At 36.4% G+C, this 18644-nt stretch overlaps 1 protein-coding gene across 1 annotated transcript in view; it reads left to right on the forward strand.

The window, feature by feature from the left end:
• LOC126260577 (cilia- and flagella-associated protein 43) overlaps positions 1 to 18644 on the forward strand; it is a 299972-nt gene that overhangs the window by 266200 nt on the left and 15128 nt on the right. The window contains exons 17-18 of the mRNA XM_049957946.1: positions 16670 to 16771; positions 16891 to 17078. Of these exons, the coding sequence (XP_049813903.1) occupies positions 16670 to 16771; positions 16891 to 17078 (290 nt within the window). The remainder of the gene's footprint in view (positions 1 to 16669; positions 16772 to 16890; positions 17079 to 18644) is intronic.

Below are 18644 nucleotides of genomic sequence, written 5' to 3' on the forward strand. Positions count from 1 at the left end.
TTAAAATACACAAAAAATAGGTTTTATTGGTTCATTTACATTAAAGCATTGTCCTCCTGAACTAACATTATACACTTAAGTCTGTTACAAGTTATGTCATAAAAACACTCTTTACACATAAATATATTTAGCATTAATAATACAAAATTACTACACATTAATAGAACAATTTGCTGCCCCCAGTATTGCTATTATGGCAGTCCTTCTTGGCTCCCGTGAAGCAATATCATACACTTTTCTTTTGGCTGCCTCTTTATGAGATCAAAAGCAGTCCATTTTTCATTTTCTTTAAGAACAGTTTGTGCATTCTTCCTTGTAGGCTTCCCCTTTTGTTTTGACATAATTTTTGGCAGTCCTTTTTCGTCAAAAACCATGGGTTTGTTATGTCCCTTGGGCTACAGTATTTCTCTCAACAGTCCTCTACGTGGAACACTTGTTTCAATTTCCAATCATTGCACGTTTATACAAAAGTATCTCAGAACCTGAAACTTAACACATATTAATATGGTTGCAATAAAATTTATACATATTACAGGCATTGGATAATAATAATAGTTACAAGTTTTACACATTTCTGGTTATATACATCATTAGGTCAACAATGTTTCTAGTTGCTTGTGGTTTTCTAGACTTAGGATAAACCAGAAATTATGCATTAGGGTGTGGTATTCCTTGAATTTCAAATGGACCATAGTAAACATTTTGAAATCTTGTGATTTACGTCACTAGATTTTTCACAAGCTTTAATAAGTACCAGCTCACCAATGTTAAATTTTGAAAATTTTACCTTTTCATCATGCCTTTTGGGTCTTGCTTCTGCTTTTCATTTACTTAGTTCTCTCACCATTTCCTTTTTCTTTACCAACTCCATTTCTTTACTGGGTGGGTATTCTAGCACTTCTATCAAGTTCTATGATTGTGGTGACTGTATGTCCTGCATAGTCTTCCTAATTCTTGCATATAGCATCCTGCTGGATTACTAGATGAATGGTAGGCTGAAATGTGTGTTACTTGTATTCCTTTTTGCTCCATTCCTTCTAACCATAATTTTGCAATAGATTGCGGACCATTGTTAGATAGTACTCTCCTTGGTATCCCTATCTCATTAAAGTATTCCAACATTTTGTGGAAAACTGCTTTAGCTGTGGCTTTCCTGAATGAATACAGTTTAATAAATTTTGAAAATACATCTAAAATAACTAGAATGTAGGTGAAATTTCGGGTGGTTTCAGGCAGAGGCCCTTATAGGTCTACGGAGAGTAGTTCTAAGTTATCTAATGGTTTGAGACTCTGCATAGCACCCCTGTTGGTATTGTTGGCCACTTTAACCCTTTGACAAACATCGCATGACTTAAAACATTCTGTGAGCTTTTTCAAAGCATTACTCCCAATATGAGACCTAACTTTTACCAGCGAATTGAATGTTCAAATAACTTACGGGTTTGCTGCCGGGTGACGTCATTGACCACTGCCAATATTTCGACAGGAGAACACCCTGCCATTCTCAAGGCACAACTGCAAGGAGGAAGCAATGTGCAAGGGAATTTAATACCTCGGTTCACAGAGGAGAAACAAGAAAGATACCACACACAGAACAAGTAACCGCAGAGTCAACACACAACCAAAGTAACCAACATCAGAACTATCAATAGTGACTATTAATCAACAGGTGAGGTAGCACTAATCCTGTCTTTCTGTGTTTTGATGAGAGACAGAGCCAGATTACAAGCAGCATTTAAACAAAATCCACTATCTCTGGTTATAAGGATGCTTGATAGTTTGATTTCAACAGCTTCCTTAATAACACTATCCCAATAGCTGGACGTGCAAGCCAGAATCTCTCGGCTGTTGTAAGCATGTCTGATGCTTATTTTAAATACACCGGACTTCCGCAGTCCTGACTATCTGACCAATATATAACATGCCACAACTCCAAGGAATACAATAGGCACCAGCCTTACGCAAACCAAGATCATCTTTTACGGACGCCAACAGGGCCTTAATCTTCGAAGGTGGTCGAAAAACACATTTCACATCATATTTCCACAAAATATGACCAATCCTGTTGGAAATGCTTCCTGCATAAGGCAAAAAGGCCGTAGACTTAGGTGCCACTTCGTTGCTATCATCCCTCACCTGTTGCACAGAAGGCTGATAGCGCAACACACATTTGATCTGCCTCTCACTATAACAATTCTGATGAAAGGTGATTTACAGATTTGGTAGCTCAGACACCAAACTTTCAGGGTCTGAGATAACATGGGCCCTGTGAACCAAGGTATGAAGTACTCCTTCATGCTGACCTGGATGGTGACAACTATCAGCTTGCAGATACAAGTCAGGGTGAGTAGGTTTTGAATAAACGGGGCGGAATGTCCCAACGTACCATCAGTCTTCCTTCTGACCAACACATCAAGGAAGGGAAGGCATCCCTTCTTTTCCACCTCCATAGTGAATTGAATATTCTGGTGGATTGAATTCAGGTGTTCCAAAAACCGGTTTAAATTCTCACTACCATGAGGCCAAACAACAAAATTTAATCTACATATCTGAAATAACACACAGGTTTCAAAGTCGCTGACTCCTCAAAGTCCTCCATAAACAAATTGGCCACAATAGGTGACAACGGGCTTCCCATTGCAACTCCATCAGTCTGTTTGTAGTACTGACCATTGAATAAAAAGTAAGTGGAAGTCAGCACATTTCAAAACAAATTTGTTAACTCGACACCAAACTTAACCTCAATTAGATGTAACAAATCAGAGAGAGGAATGCGAGTGAAATGAGAAACCACATCAAAACTGACTAAAATATCAGAGTCATTCAGATGTAATCCCTGCAATCGATGTAAGAAATATGCAGAGTTCTTAATGTGGTGTTCACACCTACCTACTAGTGGGCTCAACAAACTAGCAAGATGTTTAGCTACACGATATGTCAGAGCACCAATATTAGAAACAATAGGCCTCAACAGGACAGCCTCTTTAAAGACCTTAGGGAGGCCATATAATCTAGGTGATAAAGCACAGTAAGAATTAAGACTCTTGATAGTCTCCTCTGACAAAGAACTTTTCTTCAGGGGGTTATTAGTCTTTCTCTCAACACTCTTAGTAGGTCAGCATCGATTTTGCAATACGCCGAATCAAAAAGTATACACTGCATCTTTTGAATGTAATCAAGCTTGTTCAACAAAACCATGGCATTTCCCTTGTCCGCAGGTAAAATAACAACATCAGGATCCATTCTGAGTGAACATAAAGCAGCTGCTTCAGCTGCTGTAATGTTACACTTGGGTGGACAGGCTCCAGTCAACACATGATAAGCTTCCCTCCTAACCTCTTCCGCAGCCTCAGAAGGTAGTTTATAAACAGTCTGTTCAATACAACTAATAAAATCAACTACTGGCAAACTCTTAGGTGTCGGTGCAAAATTCAAACCTTTTCCTAGCACAGACAAAGCTGCGTCGTCAAACATTTTCTCCGTAAGATTGATCACACAGCGTCGAGAATTAAAATTAGAATTAGACACTGAGCCAAGGAAACATGCAAACTTTGCCAAATGATGAGCAGATACAGACTGAAATTCCCAGTCATACTGCGACCAAGAGGCACTGTCCACCCAACCCCATGAAAATTCAGAAACATTAAATGCCATCATTAAATGAACGTGAAATAATTCCTTAGCAACAAAATCTAATTGACAGCGAGTATAGTGGATCCTTCCATGAACAAGAGCTAAACCAGTACATTGCTTGATGTGATTGTCGGCAGGAGAATTAATATAATGCACAACCTTAGCTAACGTTGGAACCACACTATGATTTTCACACTTCAATAAAAATGATAATGCACATTCCAACCTTACCCTACTGATGTGAAGATTATCCAACCTCCGCAAGCAACAATATATTTCCTCCCCGTAGAGGTAAACAATGTGATGTGAGACCTCAACTTTTCCCGGCGAATTGATTGTTCAAATAACTTACGGGTTTGCTGCCAGGTGACGTCGTTGACCACTGCCGATATTTCAACAGGAGCACACCCTGCCATTTTCAAGGCAAAATTGCAAGGAGGAAGCAATGTGCAAGGGAATTTAATACCTCAGTTCACAGAGTAGAAACAAGGAAGATACCACACATAGAACAAGTAACCGCAGAGTCAACACACAACCAAAGATAACCAACATCAGAAATATCAACAGTGACTATTAATCAACTGGTGATGTAGCACTAATTCTGTCCCTCTGTTTTTTGATGAGAGACAGATTCGGATTCCAAGCAGCATTTAAACAAATTCCACCATCTCTGTTTATAAGGTTGTTTGGCAGTTTAATTTCAACAGCTTCCTTAATAACACTTAATATCACTCGCATTCCTCTCTCTGATTTGTTGCAGCTAATTGAGGTTAAGTTTGGTGTCGAGTTAACAAATTTATTTCAACATGTGCTGACTTCCACTAACTTTTTATTCTATGGTCAGTATTACAAACAGACTGATGGAGTTGCAATGGGAAGCCCGTTGTCACCTATTGTGGCCAATTTGTTTATGGAGGACTTTGAGGAGTCAGCGACCTTGAAACCTGTGTGTTATTTCAGATATGTAGATGAACTTTTGTTGTTTGGCCTCATGGTAGTGAGAATTTAAACCGGATTTTGGAACACCTGAATTCAATCCACCCAAATATTCAGTTCACTATGGAGGTGGAAAAGAATGGATGCCTTCCCTCCTCTTCTGGAATAATATAATTTTGTTCATATTTTGTTAATGCCCTTCTTGCAAAGGCAATGATTTTGTGAACAGTTTCCCCATCAGATTCCACTTTCTGAAAGATTTCCACTCCAGTCCCACAGTTGCTTATGTGGAATGGCAATGGCAAGTCAGGGTGATGTAATATGTTATCTTTTCATTTTTATTTTTTCAAAATCCCTTTAGCATTCAGCAGTCCAAATGAATGCACTATTCTTTTGTAACAAATTATTTAAAGCTTTACTAGTCAAAACTTGCCCTTTTACAAATTTTCTATAAAACCCACATAGTCATAAATAAGCTTTTAACCGTTCCTGTTCTTTGGAGGGGTACACATTTCAATAGCTTTTAGCTTCTCAGGGTCCTTCTCTGTCCTTTCTGTGGTAATAATATGTCCCAAAAGTTTTGATTTCTTTTCTCACTAGTTTACATTTCTTAAACTTCAGTGTCATTCCTCCTTTCTGTAATGCAACAAATGCTTGTTCCAATAAATCACTATGTTCCCTCCACCATTTGGTAGCTATCAACAAATCATCCACATAAATTGTGTGTCTACAGCTTAGATCCTTTCCTAAAATCCAATCCAAAGCATGTATGAACACAGAAACTAATGTATTTAAAGCAAATGGTACGATCTTGTAATGATAACTATTGCTAGGAAAAAGAAAAGCTGTATATTTTCTTGAAGCATCATCCAATGCGATTTGCCTGTACCCAACCATCAGATCTAACCTGGATAAATATTTGATATCATAGAATCTTTTCAATATTTCATGTAATGACTCAGGATGATCTGTTTCCCTCTTCACTATCTTCTTTAAAGTCCTGGCATCAATTTCCACTCTTACCCAACCATCCTTTCTTACTTACAACAATTAGTGGAGTAGTGTACTCACTGTTGCTATGCTCTATAACTCCCCATTCAAGCATTTTGTCAATTTCAGCTTGAATGGCCTGTTTTCTTGCTTTTGTTACTGGATACGGGTAAACGAAAAACAGTTTTTGTGGTATAATTTCCATGTAATACTCAAAATCTTACATTCTACCAGGATTATCTGAAAACACAGTGTAATTTTAATCCAATATTTTCAGTAACCCATTTGTCTGAACGGGATCCAGATACAGTATATCAGTGACAATTTTACGAAATTCTTCTAACATCTGATCTAAACTTTTGATACTTCTTACGTGATAACCTTCAAACAATTCTGATGATCCTTCATTATTGGTATCTATCTCCACCATCATAGATTGAAATTCTGGTTCAGGTTCTTCATCGGTTTCTTCAAACTCTATGTTAACAGTCCCTTCCTCACTCATGACACAAACAAACTCATTTGCACAGTTGATGACTACCTGTTGTTTCTGTAGCCAATCTATGCCCATAATTGTTTTGGTGCTAAGTTCTGAAATTACCAGAAAATCATGTCTAAAAGGACAACCTTTTATTACAAATTCTGTCAAAATTTGCACTTAATTGGTTTCTTTTATTTCCAGCCATGCCCAGTATTCTGATTCCATGTACAGACATTACTACTACTCCTTGTTTTTGTTTAATGTATTTGTAGAAAGATTGAGATATCCCACTAATCTGGGAACCGGTGTCCAATAATGTAACCATAAACCTCAATCGGGATTATGGTTTGTTTCATCACTTTCAGTTCCTTGGCCTCTTGTACTTCCCACAATAAGTCTTGGTCTACCATTACATCTTCCCATGCAATGGCATTCATCTCTTTACATTCTAAGTTGGCTGGTTCTTTCTTCTTTCTGATCGCAGAATCCTTTACAATCTTTAGTTGTTTCTGTTTACTAATTGTTTCGTCTGGTGGTTCGTTTTTCTTAGGATCCGTTATGTCTTCCGGATCTGTATTGACATTACTGCTTCTTCGCAGCTCTCGTCATTTACAAATTTTATTTCCTCTTGACTAACTACTTTTTCCTGTTCTCTGTCCAGTTTCAGCAACTTTTCACATGGCATATTCTCATTCTCTGGCATTCTCATTTCTATCAGACAGAGTTTCTCAGAAAGCTTTGTTTCCTCCAATTTTGAATCACAAGATTGATTGATTTCATCATTTTCATTTAAGTCGGCATCTTCGCTACAACTGTCAGCTTCTAACATGAAACCCCTTCTCAATTTCTTTGAGAACTCTAGATCATCACTAGTCTTGTAATTCATGCATTTCTGGATTCATTCTATAGTAATGAGTTGCTCTTGTTTATCTTTTGTAGCAGGCAGATGGTTCGTCTTCATCAGAACTGTCTTCCTTATCTTCCCTGACATCATATGCCTCCACTTAATTTAAACATTATAATCTTTGTGGGTTTATATCAATCGTGCAAGTTCGTTTTCCTTCAAACGAGGCTTATAAATGACAGAAACGTTACCCGCAGATTCGTTGTAACGAATGATTCTTCAGCAAAGTGTAAATATGCATCTTCTACTTCATGTCTGCTTATGACCTCTTCATTTTCTCTAACATTAGTGACACGTGTCCTCTGCATAGTGCTTTTTAACTTAATTGTATTGCCAGCTCAAGAGCGGCTACAGACAACAAACCTTTCTCCTTTACCTCCTTTCTGGTTATTTTAATGCTGTCTTCCTTTTTGTTACACTGCTTTATACCATCATACAGATGGCTCATCTGTATATGCCAATTATCAATTCTGTACAAACTCTCCTCCATCCCAGTTATTGCATGTTGTCTGTCCGTAGCCTCTGAATTGATTACAGCAGGCGATGCCCTGCCTACTGGCTTACTCACAGCCTCAGCTGATTGCCCTGTGATGTCACTCACCATGTGCACTGCTATTGAATTAATTCTCGCTACAGTAGTCTGCTGCAGTGACTTGCTAGCACATGAAATATGTCTGTTGCTAGCCTACTGTGATTCACCTGCAGTACCATTTGTCACAGCAGGCCTAGTGCCCGGCCTCTCATCTGCACTGTACTGCAGCGTATCAAAGCTTCTCTGTCTATGTCGAGAATATTTCTTGCATTTTGGCCTCCTGTATCTTATTCCCACATCCATCTGACCCTCAGCATTCATTTTATTTAGTTTAACTCCTCCATATGGGAGTTATTTCGCGGTCTATTCCTCTTCCGTGATAGTTATAGGAAAATCTTCCTCTGCCTCTTCCTTTTTGAACAGTATTAACAAGATACTGGTTATTATTCTGCTCATCACTGCTGCCATTCCTATCGTTTCTTTCATTACGGCAGTTATTATTCTGCCAGAATTTGTTTTCTCACCAGTGGTCTTCGTCAATCACTTTTTCTAAAAATGCAGAAAAAATATGGTAGTTACTGCCCACGTATGTTTTGGAGTCTTCTGGTAATTTCTTCCAGAGTTCCCATGATCTCAGAATAACGCCTTCAATTCCTGAAGTGAGTCGATCTCCTGTACCATGACTCACAAAATTCTTTCATTTTCATTTGGCCTTTATCATGTAACATTCTCACCATTATAAACTCATGCCAGAGGCTATTTTGTACCTGCTTGGACCAATACTCATGTAACAATTTCTGTCTAAATTCACAGAAAGTCATTGATTCAGTACCTAAGTTAATACCCCATTGTTTAGCATCTCCAGCTAAACCACTTAATTATGATATTTATTTTTTCCTGATGTGTGATATTTTCAGGAAATAGCCTTTCACAGTTCTTAATAAAATCCACAGGGGGTAATCCACTGTGTTTTCGGTAAAGGTCAAATTTTTCTTCACCCTCTAGTACCTTGCGAATTGGTGTTCAGTGTACCGCATAAGGGCCATTACACGTAATCTTTCTTTTTAGGTCACAAAGTTTTTATTCTATACTGGAAGTGTTATTGTGACACTTGGCTTCACAATGCTCTACTTTCCTTTCTAGGTTTTTCTCTGTCTCTTGAACAGTCATTCTTAGTTGAGAAATCTGTTCTTCATGCACTTTCATTATTGTTTTCTTAACATGGGAAATCTTTTCCTCAAACTTTGACTCTTACCATAGGTTCAACCTGTTCCTGTATTTTGGTTTCAAACCTGTCATTAATGTCCACAATTTCTGCCTGTATCTTATTAACAGTTTCACCTGAATTTTTCACATCTTTCTTCATGTTAATAAGTTCCTCATCCAGGAAACCTATTTTATTATTAACTTTTTTCTAACTTTTGGTTATTCCTTTCTATTTGTTCACTCCACTTCTTAAGTTTTTCATTTATACTGGCAGTGTTTTTAGCCTGTTCCCGACTAATTTTATTCTGACTTTCAAGTTTTTCATTTTGAGCCTGCATTTGTTCACTTAATATTGAAGTGTTCTTATTTTGTGCTATCAGCTGTGTGTGCATACTGTGTAGTAATGCATACAAATCTATCAGTTGTTGTCCATTTTGTTGATTATTGTCTACCCTCTTGTCTTCCTCCTCTGAATCTACTTCTTTCTTAATCTGAGATCGGCTTAATAGCATAGAAGTCTCATTCCACAAATCAATATTTTCTACCTGCTTTTTCATCAGTAAAATTGATTCCTCTCTGTCCTACTCCTGATCACTGTTTACAAAAGTGTCATCACTCTTATCCTCCTGTATTACTTCTTTATACTGCATATACTTATCTTTGTCTGTTTTTAACAATTTCTTAAACCACATACATAATAATTTATACTGTTGTACCTTTCTCTTACTGCTTTAACAAATTCATGCTTCTGAGACCTTTATACTTCTTCCAAAAGAATCCTACCTGTCTGTAAAATGTATAACTGTGCTTAACTGCTTATACCTAAATAACAGAAAACCCTCTCTCTATGTTGCCATGTATAACTCTCTTACTAACATGTAGTTCAGTTTCCAAATAAAGTGCACTATGGGAGTATAGTACCATTAATAGGGAAAGCTAATCAATAGAGTTACTCTTTTTACTGGATTTGACCGTGTGTTGTGTCAAATGGATAAGTAAATCAGACTATTCACTTCTTGTCCTAAGATCTTACTGAGTGGTTAGATATGAATGCAGTATGAATAATAGTATAGTGAAACTAGGACAGCTCAGTTCCAAGTTCATTTAGTGGTTTAAAACATGTACTAATGGTCACCAGCCTAACCAGGCAATGAAACAGTGAAATATTGGAAAAGCAGAAATATGAATTTTGCCTACTTTCTCGCTGCTGTTTAATTTGTTTCTTCAAATAAAGATTACTCCACTTAAACAATGTTGGACTGCACCCTTATATATTATGTTTTAAAAGAGTAAAAGCCCAGAAGGTAACTTCAAAGAAGCTAAAACAATTTGGCCAGGGGGGATCTTTAGAAAAGCACTTTCCATAATCAACAAACTTAAATACTAAAATACTTCGATATGAAAGCACACACTTTTTATACTGCACATTTCACTTCAAGAGAACCTCTTTCTTATTGGAATTTACCTTCAAAAACTATTACTCTTTGAACTAATTCTGTATAGTCATTTAACAGATTTTAGTAACTTGGCTTCACTCAGACTGAATTTTGTGTAAGCAAACTTTTACTGTAACACTTTACAATAGTTCAGAAAACTATTTTGTTATTTACACAAAAACAATTTGAATGGTACCTCTTTATATTAACTTGTCACTTCATAAGTCTGTAAAATAGGATACTCGGATTAATCAAATGCCAGGAAGGAACCCTATATAGGTGTATGATTAGGATGAAATAACAGGGTGAACCAGTTTCTTTGAAGTTCAATAATGATTATTAAAATACAGTTTAAATTAATGGTTCACACTGTACAAAAGTAAAAATACAAAAACATCTTATCTGGTGGCTATAGGCTTGGGTGTGGTGAACAATTATGATGGCAACACTACTCACAGGGTGACCTGCAAGTATCTTGCTGTATGGGCTCAATTTTTCTTCTTGGCATTGTTCAGTTTTACAGACAGTAGCCCAACAACTCACAGCTGTGCCGTAAGCTGTTTGCAGTCTTCATCCAAGGTATTTTTGTGCAAATTTGCAGGCAAAGTTTCTCCTGCTACACAAAGATGTTGCCTCAGTCACTGTTGCCTACAGAGTGTGTGACTTATTCCCCATGCTTGCTCTAGGTAGCACACCAATTCACCCTTGTCACCATTTCCACTCCCCAGAGCCACTTTCGCTTCAAACAAAAGCACACTAGCTTTTACGTAACACCTATTTCTTACATTGTGCCTAAGTGTGACCATTTCTTAAATTGTCAAATTTACATCAACATGAACAATTTATATACACAAATATTTTTAAATACAAAATGTCATTAGAAAATTATTTAATATAATAAACAATTTACATAGTATTTTACATACATTGATCACATATAATGCAAAGCACTTTCAACTCCAGTATAGCACACTTCACTTTACATCTACAGAAAATATAGTACCAATATGCAAAAAAAAAAAAAATTATAAAAATTTAAATGAACCATAGACAAATAACGTTATAAGTTCCCTCCAACACACTAACTTAAAACAATGGCAAATAACTTACTTCTTTGTAATTGGTCAGGATAAATAACTTCGATGGTGGATGCCGCAACTTACATGTCTGGCCACATTTCACAGTGCAACACATAAATTCTCCTGCCTAAACAACTGTATGTGCACTTCAAAGCACACCCCACCAAAAGACACATACAATGCATGCAACAATAGTACAAATACACTGAAAAGCAAAAACAAATAAATGATGACAATAACTACTATTGGTGATGAGGTCAACAATCACAGAAGGTGAACAGTCTTTACAATACACTATTTTTATTTAGAGAGAGAAACATTAAGAGATAGTCTATTACAAAGCAAAAAGAAATTAAATTGTTTACCATTGTGAGTTTCTCGAAGAGAGGAATGGTTTTGAGTCTTATCTGTTTTGGGTTAGCATGATGAAATAAGACAAACAATAAAGAAATTAAAGAACAACAAGGCCTGTGGGGAAGACCAGGTATATGCTGAGCTTTTAAAAAAATGGAGGACTACAATTGGAAATAGAACTACATTCCTTAATTGAAACAATTTGGGAGACAGAAAACATACCGGCCGATTGGAAAACTGCAATTATATGCCCCATCTTTAAGAAGAATGATCCCCTTGTCTGTGATAACTACAGAGGAATTGCCCTACTCGATGTCACGTAGAAAATTTTGTCGATGTGTATACTACACAGACTGATTCCCATAACCGAAGAACTGATTGGGGACTACCAATGTGGTTTCCACACTAACAGATCCACTTTGGATCACTTATTCACATTGAGACAAATAAATGAGAAGGCATGGGAATTTAATGTAGATATCCATATTCTATTTATAGACTTCAAGAAGGCCTATGATAGCATACACTGACAGACACTCTTAAAAACCATGAAAGAATTTGAAATACCATTAAAAGTAATCAAATTAGTTAAAATGTGTTTGGAAGAAACCATATGCAAAGTTAAGACACCTGCAGGAGAGACTGAAAATTTTAAGGTGTACACTGGACTGAGACAAGGGGATGCCATCTCACCTATTCTATTTAATATTATCTTAGGGAAGATTGATAGAGAATTCACCAAAACTAATCCACAAGGGATCCAACTGCAGGGACGGAACATTACTAGACTTGCTTATGCAGATGATGTAGCCTTAATAAGCACTTCAAAAGCTGAATTAATCAGGATGATGCAAAATTATTACAAAATAGCTGAGAAAGCTGGACTTCATGTGAATGAAGAAAAGACAGAATACCTAGTCATAAGTAAAAAACTCCAAAAGAATACACCACTGACCGTAAATGGTCTCACTTTCAAGGCAGTTGACCACTTCAAGTACTTAGGGAGTCTTTTTAGCAGAGACAATAGAGCAGAAATAGAAATAGACGCCCGTCTAGCAGCAGCTAATAGAACTTTTTACAGCTGTATCAAAATTTTAAGGATGAGATCACTTAGTACTGAATTCAAAATCCGTTTTTATCAGTCAACTATTGTACCAGTAGCATTATATGGATGTGAAGCTATTACATTCAGGAAAAAATATGAAGAAAAACTGTTGATATTTGAAAGAAAAATACTAAGAAAAATATTTGGACCAATCTTCGATGAAAATGTCATGGAGTGGAGGATAAGGAAAAATGAAGAACTACGGGAGCTGTACAAACATAGTACCATTGTGGATATGTTAAAGAAAAGAAGACTGAACTGGGCTGGTCATGTAGCAAGGATGCCGGAGAAGAGACTACCCAAAATAGCATCCACTAAGAAATTAGAAGGAAAGAGAAGAAGAGGAAGACCTCGAATTAGGTGGATGGAGAATATCCGGGAAGATGCAGCTAGGATGGGCATCAACTCTGATTGGACAACAATTTCCCTGGATAGAAATAATTGGAAGAGGCTCGTAGAGCAGGTGTATGGTCGATAAGGCCTTAGCCACGTGTAAAGTAAAAGTAAAGTAAGTGATGTGGTGACAGCAGTAGAAGCAGTTTGAAGTTCCTGATATGAGTCCTATAAGTTCATCCAGTCGTGTCATTGCCATTAATATATCCCCCTTCCTTACATCCTGTTTCAGCTGGCGGTGGTAATAAGTTGCATAGCATCCACTTGTTGTAGGCCAGAACAAAGTACCTGTTTATGCAACACCTGAGGGTCATATTAGTTCAACTGAAACTTTCACACATGATACTTTGGCACAGTCCATACATCGTGTTTAACATTCCATTTGCTATAATTTACCAATTTCGAAGTTAGACAGTCCATCTACTGTCAATTTTCATGGTTCACAATAATACTGTTCCCATGAAAACAGTCACTTATGTAGCAACACAGTTCACAGCTTCCACATTGGTGGTTAGTGTTTTAGCCATACCTCATATACCATAGTCTAGAAAATGAGTAATATTAAATTCATAGTTTATGTAAAGCAGTTCAGTTCTAAACCGATGACAATACTGTCTGTTCATAAAGGCAATGTCACTGCCACAAGCATCATTCTGCAAAAACCAACAGCGTTCGCATAATACAATGTCTATTTAGAATGTCCATCATAAAGTCACATTTCAAACCATGTCTAACATTACTTTACCATATCTAAAGTGCACATGGATCAATATTACCCAGCCACTGAATAGTGATGCACTTCATTTTATTTCTTTAAGACACAATGACAGAATTTGTTTTCAGTCATCACATGTTCCTACCACACATTCACCACCTTTAAAATCTGCACATCTTAGACACATATGAGATGCAAGTCCATACTCTAGTATGATTGCAAACATGTTCTGTAACTGTGTCTAAAAGGAACAAAAACAAGTGTCAAATACAGCAGTCACTATTCTACATCTACATCTACATGGAAACTCTGCAAATCACATTTAAGTGTCTAGCAGAGGGTTCATTGAACCACCTTCACAATTTCTCTATTATTCCAATCTCGTATAGTGTGTGGAAAGAATGAACACCTATATCTTTCCGTACAAGCTCCGATTTCCCTTATTTTACCTTGGTGATTGTTCCTCCCTATGTAAGTCAGTGTCAACAAAATATTTTTGCATTTGGAGGAGAAAGTTGGTGATTGGAATTTCGTGAGAAGATTCCATTGCAATGAAAAATGCCTTTCTTTTAATGATGTCCATCCCAAATCCTGTATCATTTCTGTGACAATCTCTCCCATATTTTGTGATAATATGAAACATGCTGCCTTTCTTTGAACTCTTTCAATATACTCTGTCAGTCCTATCTGGTAAGGCTCCCACACTCTGCAGCAGTATTCTAAAAGAGGACGGACAAGCATAGTGTAGGCAGTCTCCTTAGTAGGTCTGTTACATTTTCAAAGTGTTCTGCCAATAAAAAGCAGTCTTTGGTTAGCCTTCCCCACAACATTTTCTATTTGTTCCTTCCAATTAAAGTTGTTCTTAATTGTAATACCTCGGTATTTGGTTGAATTTACGGCTATTAGATTAGACTGATTTATTGTGTAACCGAAGTTTAACGAGTTCCTTTTAGCACTCATGTGGATGACCTCACACTTTTCATTATTTAAGGTCAACTGCCACTTTTCACACCATTCCAATATTTCTTCTAAATCATTTTGCAGTTTGTCTTGACCTTCTGATGACTGTATTAGTCAATAAATGACAGCGTCATCTGCAAACAACCGAAGACGGCTGCTCAGATTGTCTCCCAAATCATTTATATAGATAAGGAACAGCAAAGGGCCAATAACACTACCTTGGGGAACGCCAGAAATCACTTCTGTTTTACTCGATGACATTCCGTCAAAATACTATGAACTGTGATCTCTCTGACAGGAAATCACAAATCCATTCACATAAGTGAGACGATATTCCATAAGCACGCAATTTCACTATGAGCCACTTGTGTGGTACACTGTCAAAAGCCTTCTGGAAATTAAGAAATACAGAATCAATCTGAAATTCTTTGTCAATAGCACTCAGCACTTCATGTGAATAAAGAGCTAGTTGTGTTTCACAAGAACGATGTTTTCCAAACTCATGTTGACTGTGTGTTAATAGACCGTTTTCTTCGAGGTAATTCATTATCTTCAAACACAATATATGTTCTAAAATCCTGCTGCATATCGACATTAATGATATGGGCCTGTAATTTAGTGGATTACTCCTACTACTTTTCTTGAATATTGGGGTGACCTGTGCAACTTTCCAGTCTTTGGGTATGGATCTTTTGTCGAGTGAACAGTTGTATATGATTGTTAAGTATGAAGCTAATGCATCAGCACACTCCGAAAGGAACCTAATCGGTATACAGTCTGGACCAGAAGACTTGCTTTTATTAAGTGATTTAAGTTGCTTCACTATTCCGAGGATATTTACTTCTGTGTTACTCATGTTAGCATCTCTTCTTGTTTCAAATTCTGGAATATTTACTTCATCTTCTTTTGTGAAGGCATTTCGGAAGGCTGTGATTCTACATAGACACAATGGTATTTTTTTCTTAAACCTGAATTATGAGTTTGCAGCCACTCATTAAAATAGAAGTTATTTGCTTTCTACATAAATCAGATAATACCTGTGTAACATTAAAATTTTGATAACTTACTGCACCAGTCCAAATGAAAGCTATACAAACTTCAAGCCTTACACAGTGAGACAGAACAGGTTATTTGAGTGTAGCTCTGAGTTTTAAAATGTTATACTACATTATTTTATCATTATATTACGTAATGGAAGAAAAGTACCATAATTAAATAATAAAGTAAATTTTAGCTAAATATCATTATCCTTTATTCTTTTATATTACAAAACACCACATCCTAAGTCCATTGGGCTCATTTCTGCAAAACAAGGCACCACTTCACTCCATAAATTCACTGATACCACTCCAGAGCAGACTGTTGTAAAAATAACATCACTTCTCCCAGTACAATTATTTCATATAAGTATTATCACTAACTTTCACAATAAATCTCAAAGAGTACAATGTTACCTGTTAGAATAAATTTGTTTTCCGTATGCTGCAGTTGAAACAAAAAGAAATGGAAAGTTCTGTTCTCAGAAAACAACCTATTTTATACAATCATATCACAGGTTATTTTTGTTATTCATTTCAGTGTCTCAAATTTATGTTACAGCAGTATCATAAGACTTTCCAAATGCATTTATTTTTGGACTTTGAACAACAATGCTTAACAATTGTCAAAATAAAATCTGAACACCTAGTTCACTTTGCTTCAAATTATTAAACTCATGTCCAAAGTATAGTACTGTAGTCACTTCATTGTGAATCATTCATTCAAAATGACCCATTAATTACAAAGTTTAATCAATGTTATTTCTTATTAAGTATACATTTGACTAACTATATGATCAGTGTTTTATTATGGTATGAATTTAAATAAAGTACCTTACACAACACAAAATTATTACTTTTTAAGGCATTAATATGCACTAAAATTTTTTTGTTCTATAATTTTAAAGGTGACAAAGGAAATGCAGGAATATCTTAAAAGAAGTGCAAAAGGTGAAAGTGATACTAAAGGGCTTCTTCCAGTTGATAAGGAAATAGCTATAATTAAAGATGTAAGTTTCTTACACATCATTTATTTCTCAACAAATAAAATAAAATTTGTTGTACATGTACATAAATTTTACAAGTCAAAGAATTAATTTTCTAAAATGTGCAATTAATTTATTGGCAGCAATATGAGAAAAAATTAAGAGAATTAGACAAAATGGCCAAAGAGATAGACATGAAAATTACTACTGTCAGAAAAGAAAATGGTGCTCTTGACAAGAAAATTTTGGAGATGAATGTAGTTGTTAATGAACAACAGCTGAGCAGAGATCTAGAATCTGAAGTAAGGGAAGCTCAGGATTCAAAGAAACTGTAAGTACAAATGCATTTTATGAATCTCACATGCAAAATAAATTGTCTTTGGTTCATGCACAAAAAAATAAAGAAAATACATACTACTAAAATTACCATGGATGTAAAGAAAAAAGCAAAGAAGAGTTTGACATTTTGATCACCCTCATCTTACCTAGATTTTGTTCTTATCGTTCCTCATGTTTTGGAACTGTTTGTAAAATTAGAAAATTGTCACATTAATGTTCAATCAAATAAAAACATAAGAAGGTACATAGTTATTAAGTGGAAATGAATAGATGGACATAAAATAAGAATTGGAATATTGACATTCTTTACAAATATGGCTGTTATTCATTTGAGGAGAGATAGAAAAAGATATTATGGGATGTGATTAGACATGAAAGTCACATAACACATTAGATGAAAGGAAGTTATACAGGGTCTTATTGGGATTAACACTGTAAATCCTGCTTATGTTTTCTTTGAGCAAGTTCTTCAGCTTTAACAGGCATCTTGTATGCAAGACTTTTCACAAGACAAAATAAATGGGTTCAGAATAGATGAATGAACTGGTCACAAAAGATGAGCACCTCCTAGCCACTTTACATTGAATGTCAGAAATAGATGTTTATAAACAAGATGTACAAAGGAGGCTGTGACACTCTCATACTAGAACACCTTGACAAAGGACCTGAAATTTGTTGTTAAATACTTTTTTCCATTGGAGATGACAACCTAGTGCCACAAAGACAGAAGTCTGTACATTACACCTCAACAACAAGTTAGCCAACAGAGAATTCAGTATTTACACTGAAAACAAACTATTGTCCCACAATCAACGTCCAAAGTATTTAGATGTCACCATGGATGCATTACTCAGCTTCAAAAATCATCTGTCAAACACAGATACCAAACTTAGCACTTATAACAACATCTTGTGGAAATTGGCTGGCATTTCATGGGAAACTTCAGGTGTCACTTTGGACTTCACCTTTAGCCCCAGTCTATCCAACAATAGTACAAGACCCCCCCCCCCCCCCCCAAGTTTGGCTGACACTAGTCATATTGATGTCCAACTAAATCAAACCAGGCACCTCATAATGGGCACAATGAGGGCCACCCAACCTACTGGCTCCCCCAGCCCCCTTCTGTTTCCAAGAGAAATAAGTCATTAGAAAATTCAAAAATATCTAGAACAACACACTTCTACAAATCCATCAGTACATCCCTGGCAGTAAGAGAACCAGATTGCACTCTTAAGCATTTACACTTAAAGACAACAGTAATTTTGGATGAAAACAGATTCAGCCTAGTTGAATGAGGAGTGCTAAACAGGCTACCCCTGCCTTTCATAATATGCCTTGCCTTACCACCACACCACCTGGGCTTAGCAAGTCTCACAAAATCTAGTCTACCATAAATAGAATACAATCAAACTGTGCTAAATGTGCTGACTTGTATTGTCAGGGAACAATAGTTTCTTCCAAGTGTAATTGTGAAGCTACTAGACAATAAAACATGTAGTTGAAGATTCCGCACTGACAGCCTTCACTGACCACTGCTCGATACACCCAAATCAAAAGA

The sequence above is a fragment of the Schistocerca nitens genome, chromosome 1, assembly GCF_023898315.1.
Source record: "Schistocerca nitens isolate TAMUIC-IGC-003100 chromosome 1, iqSchNite1.1, whole genome shotgun sequence".
Taxonomy (NCBI): Eukaryota; Metazoa; Arthropoda; class Insecta; order Orthoptera; family Acrididae; genus Schistocerca; species Schistocerca nitens.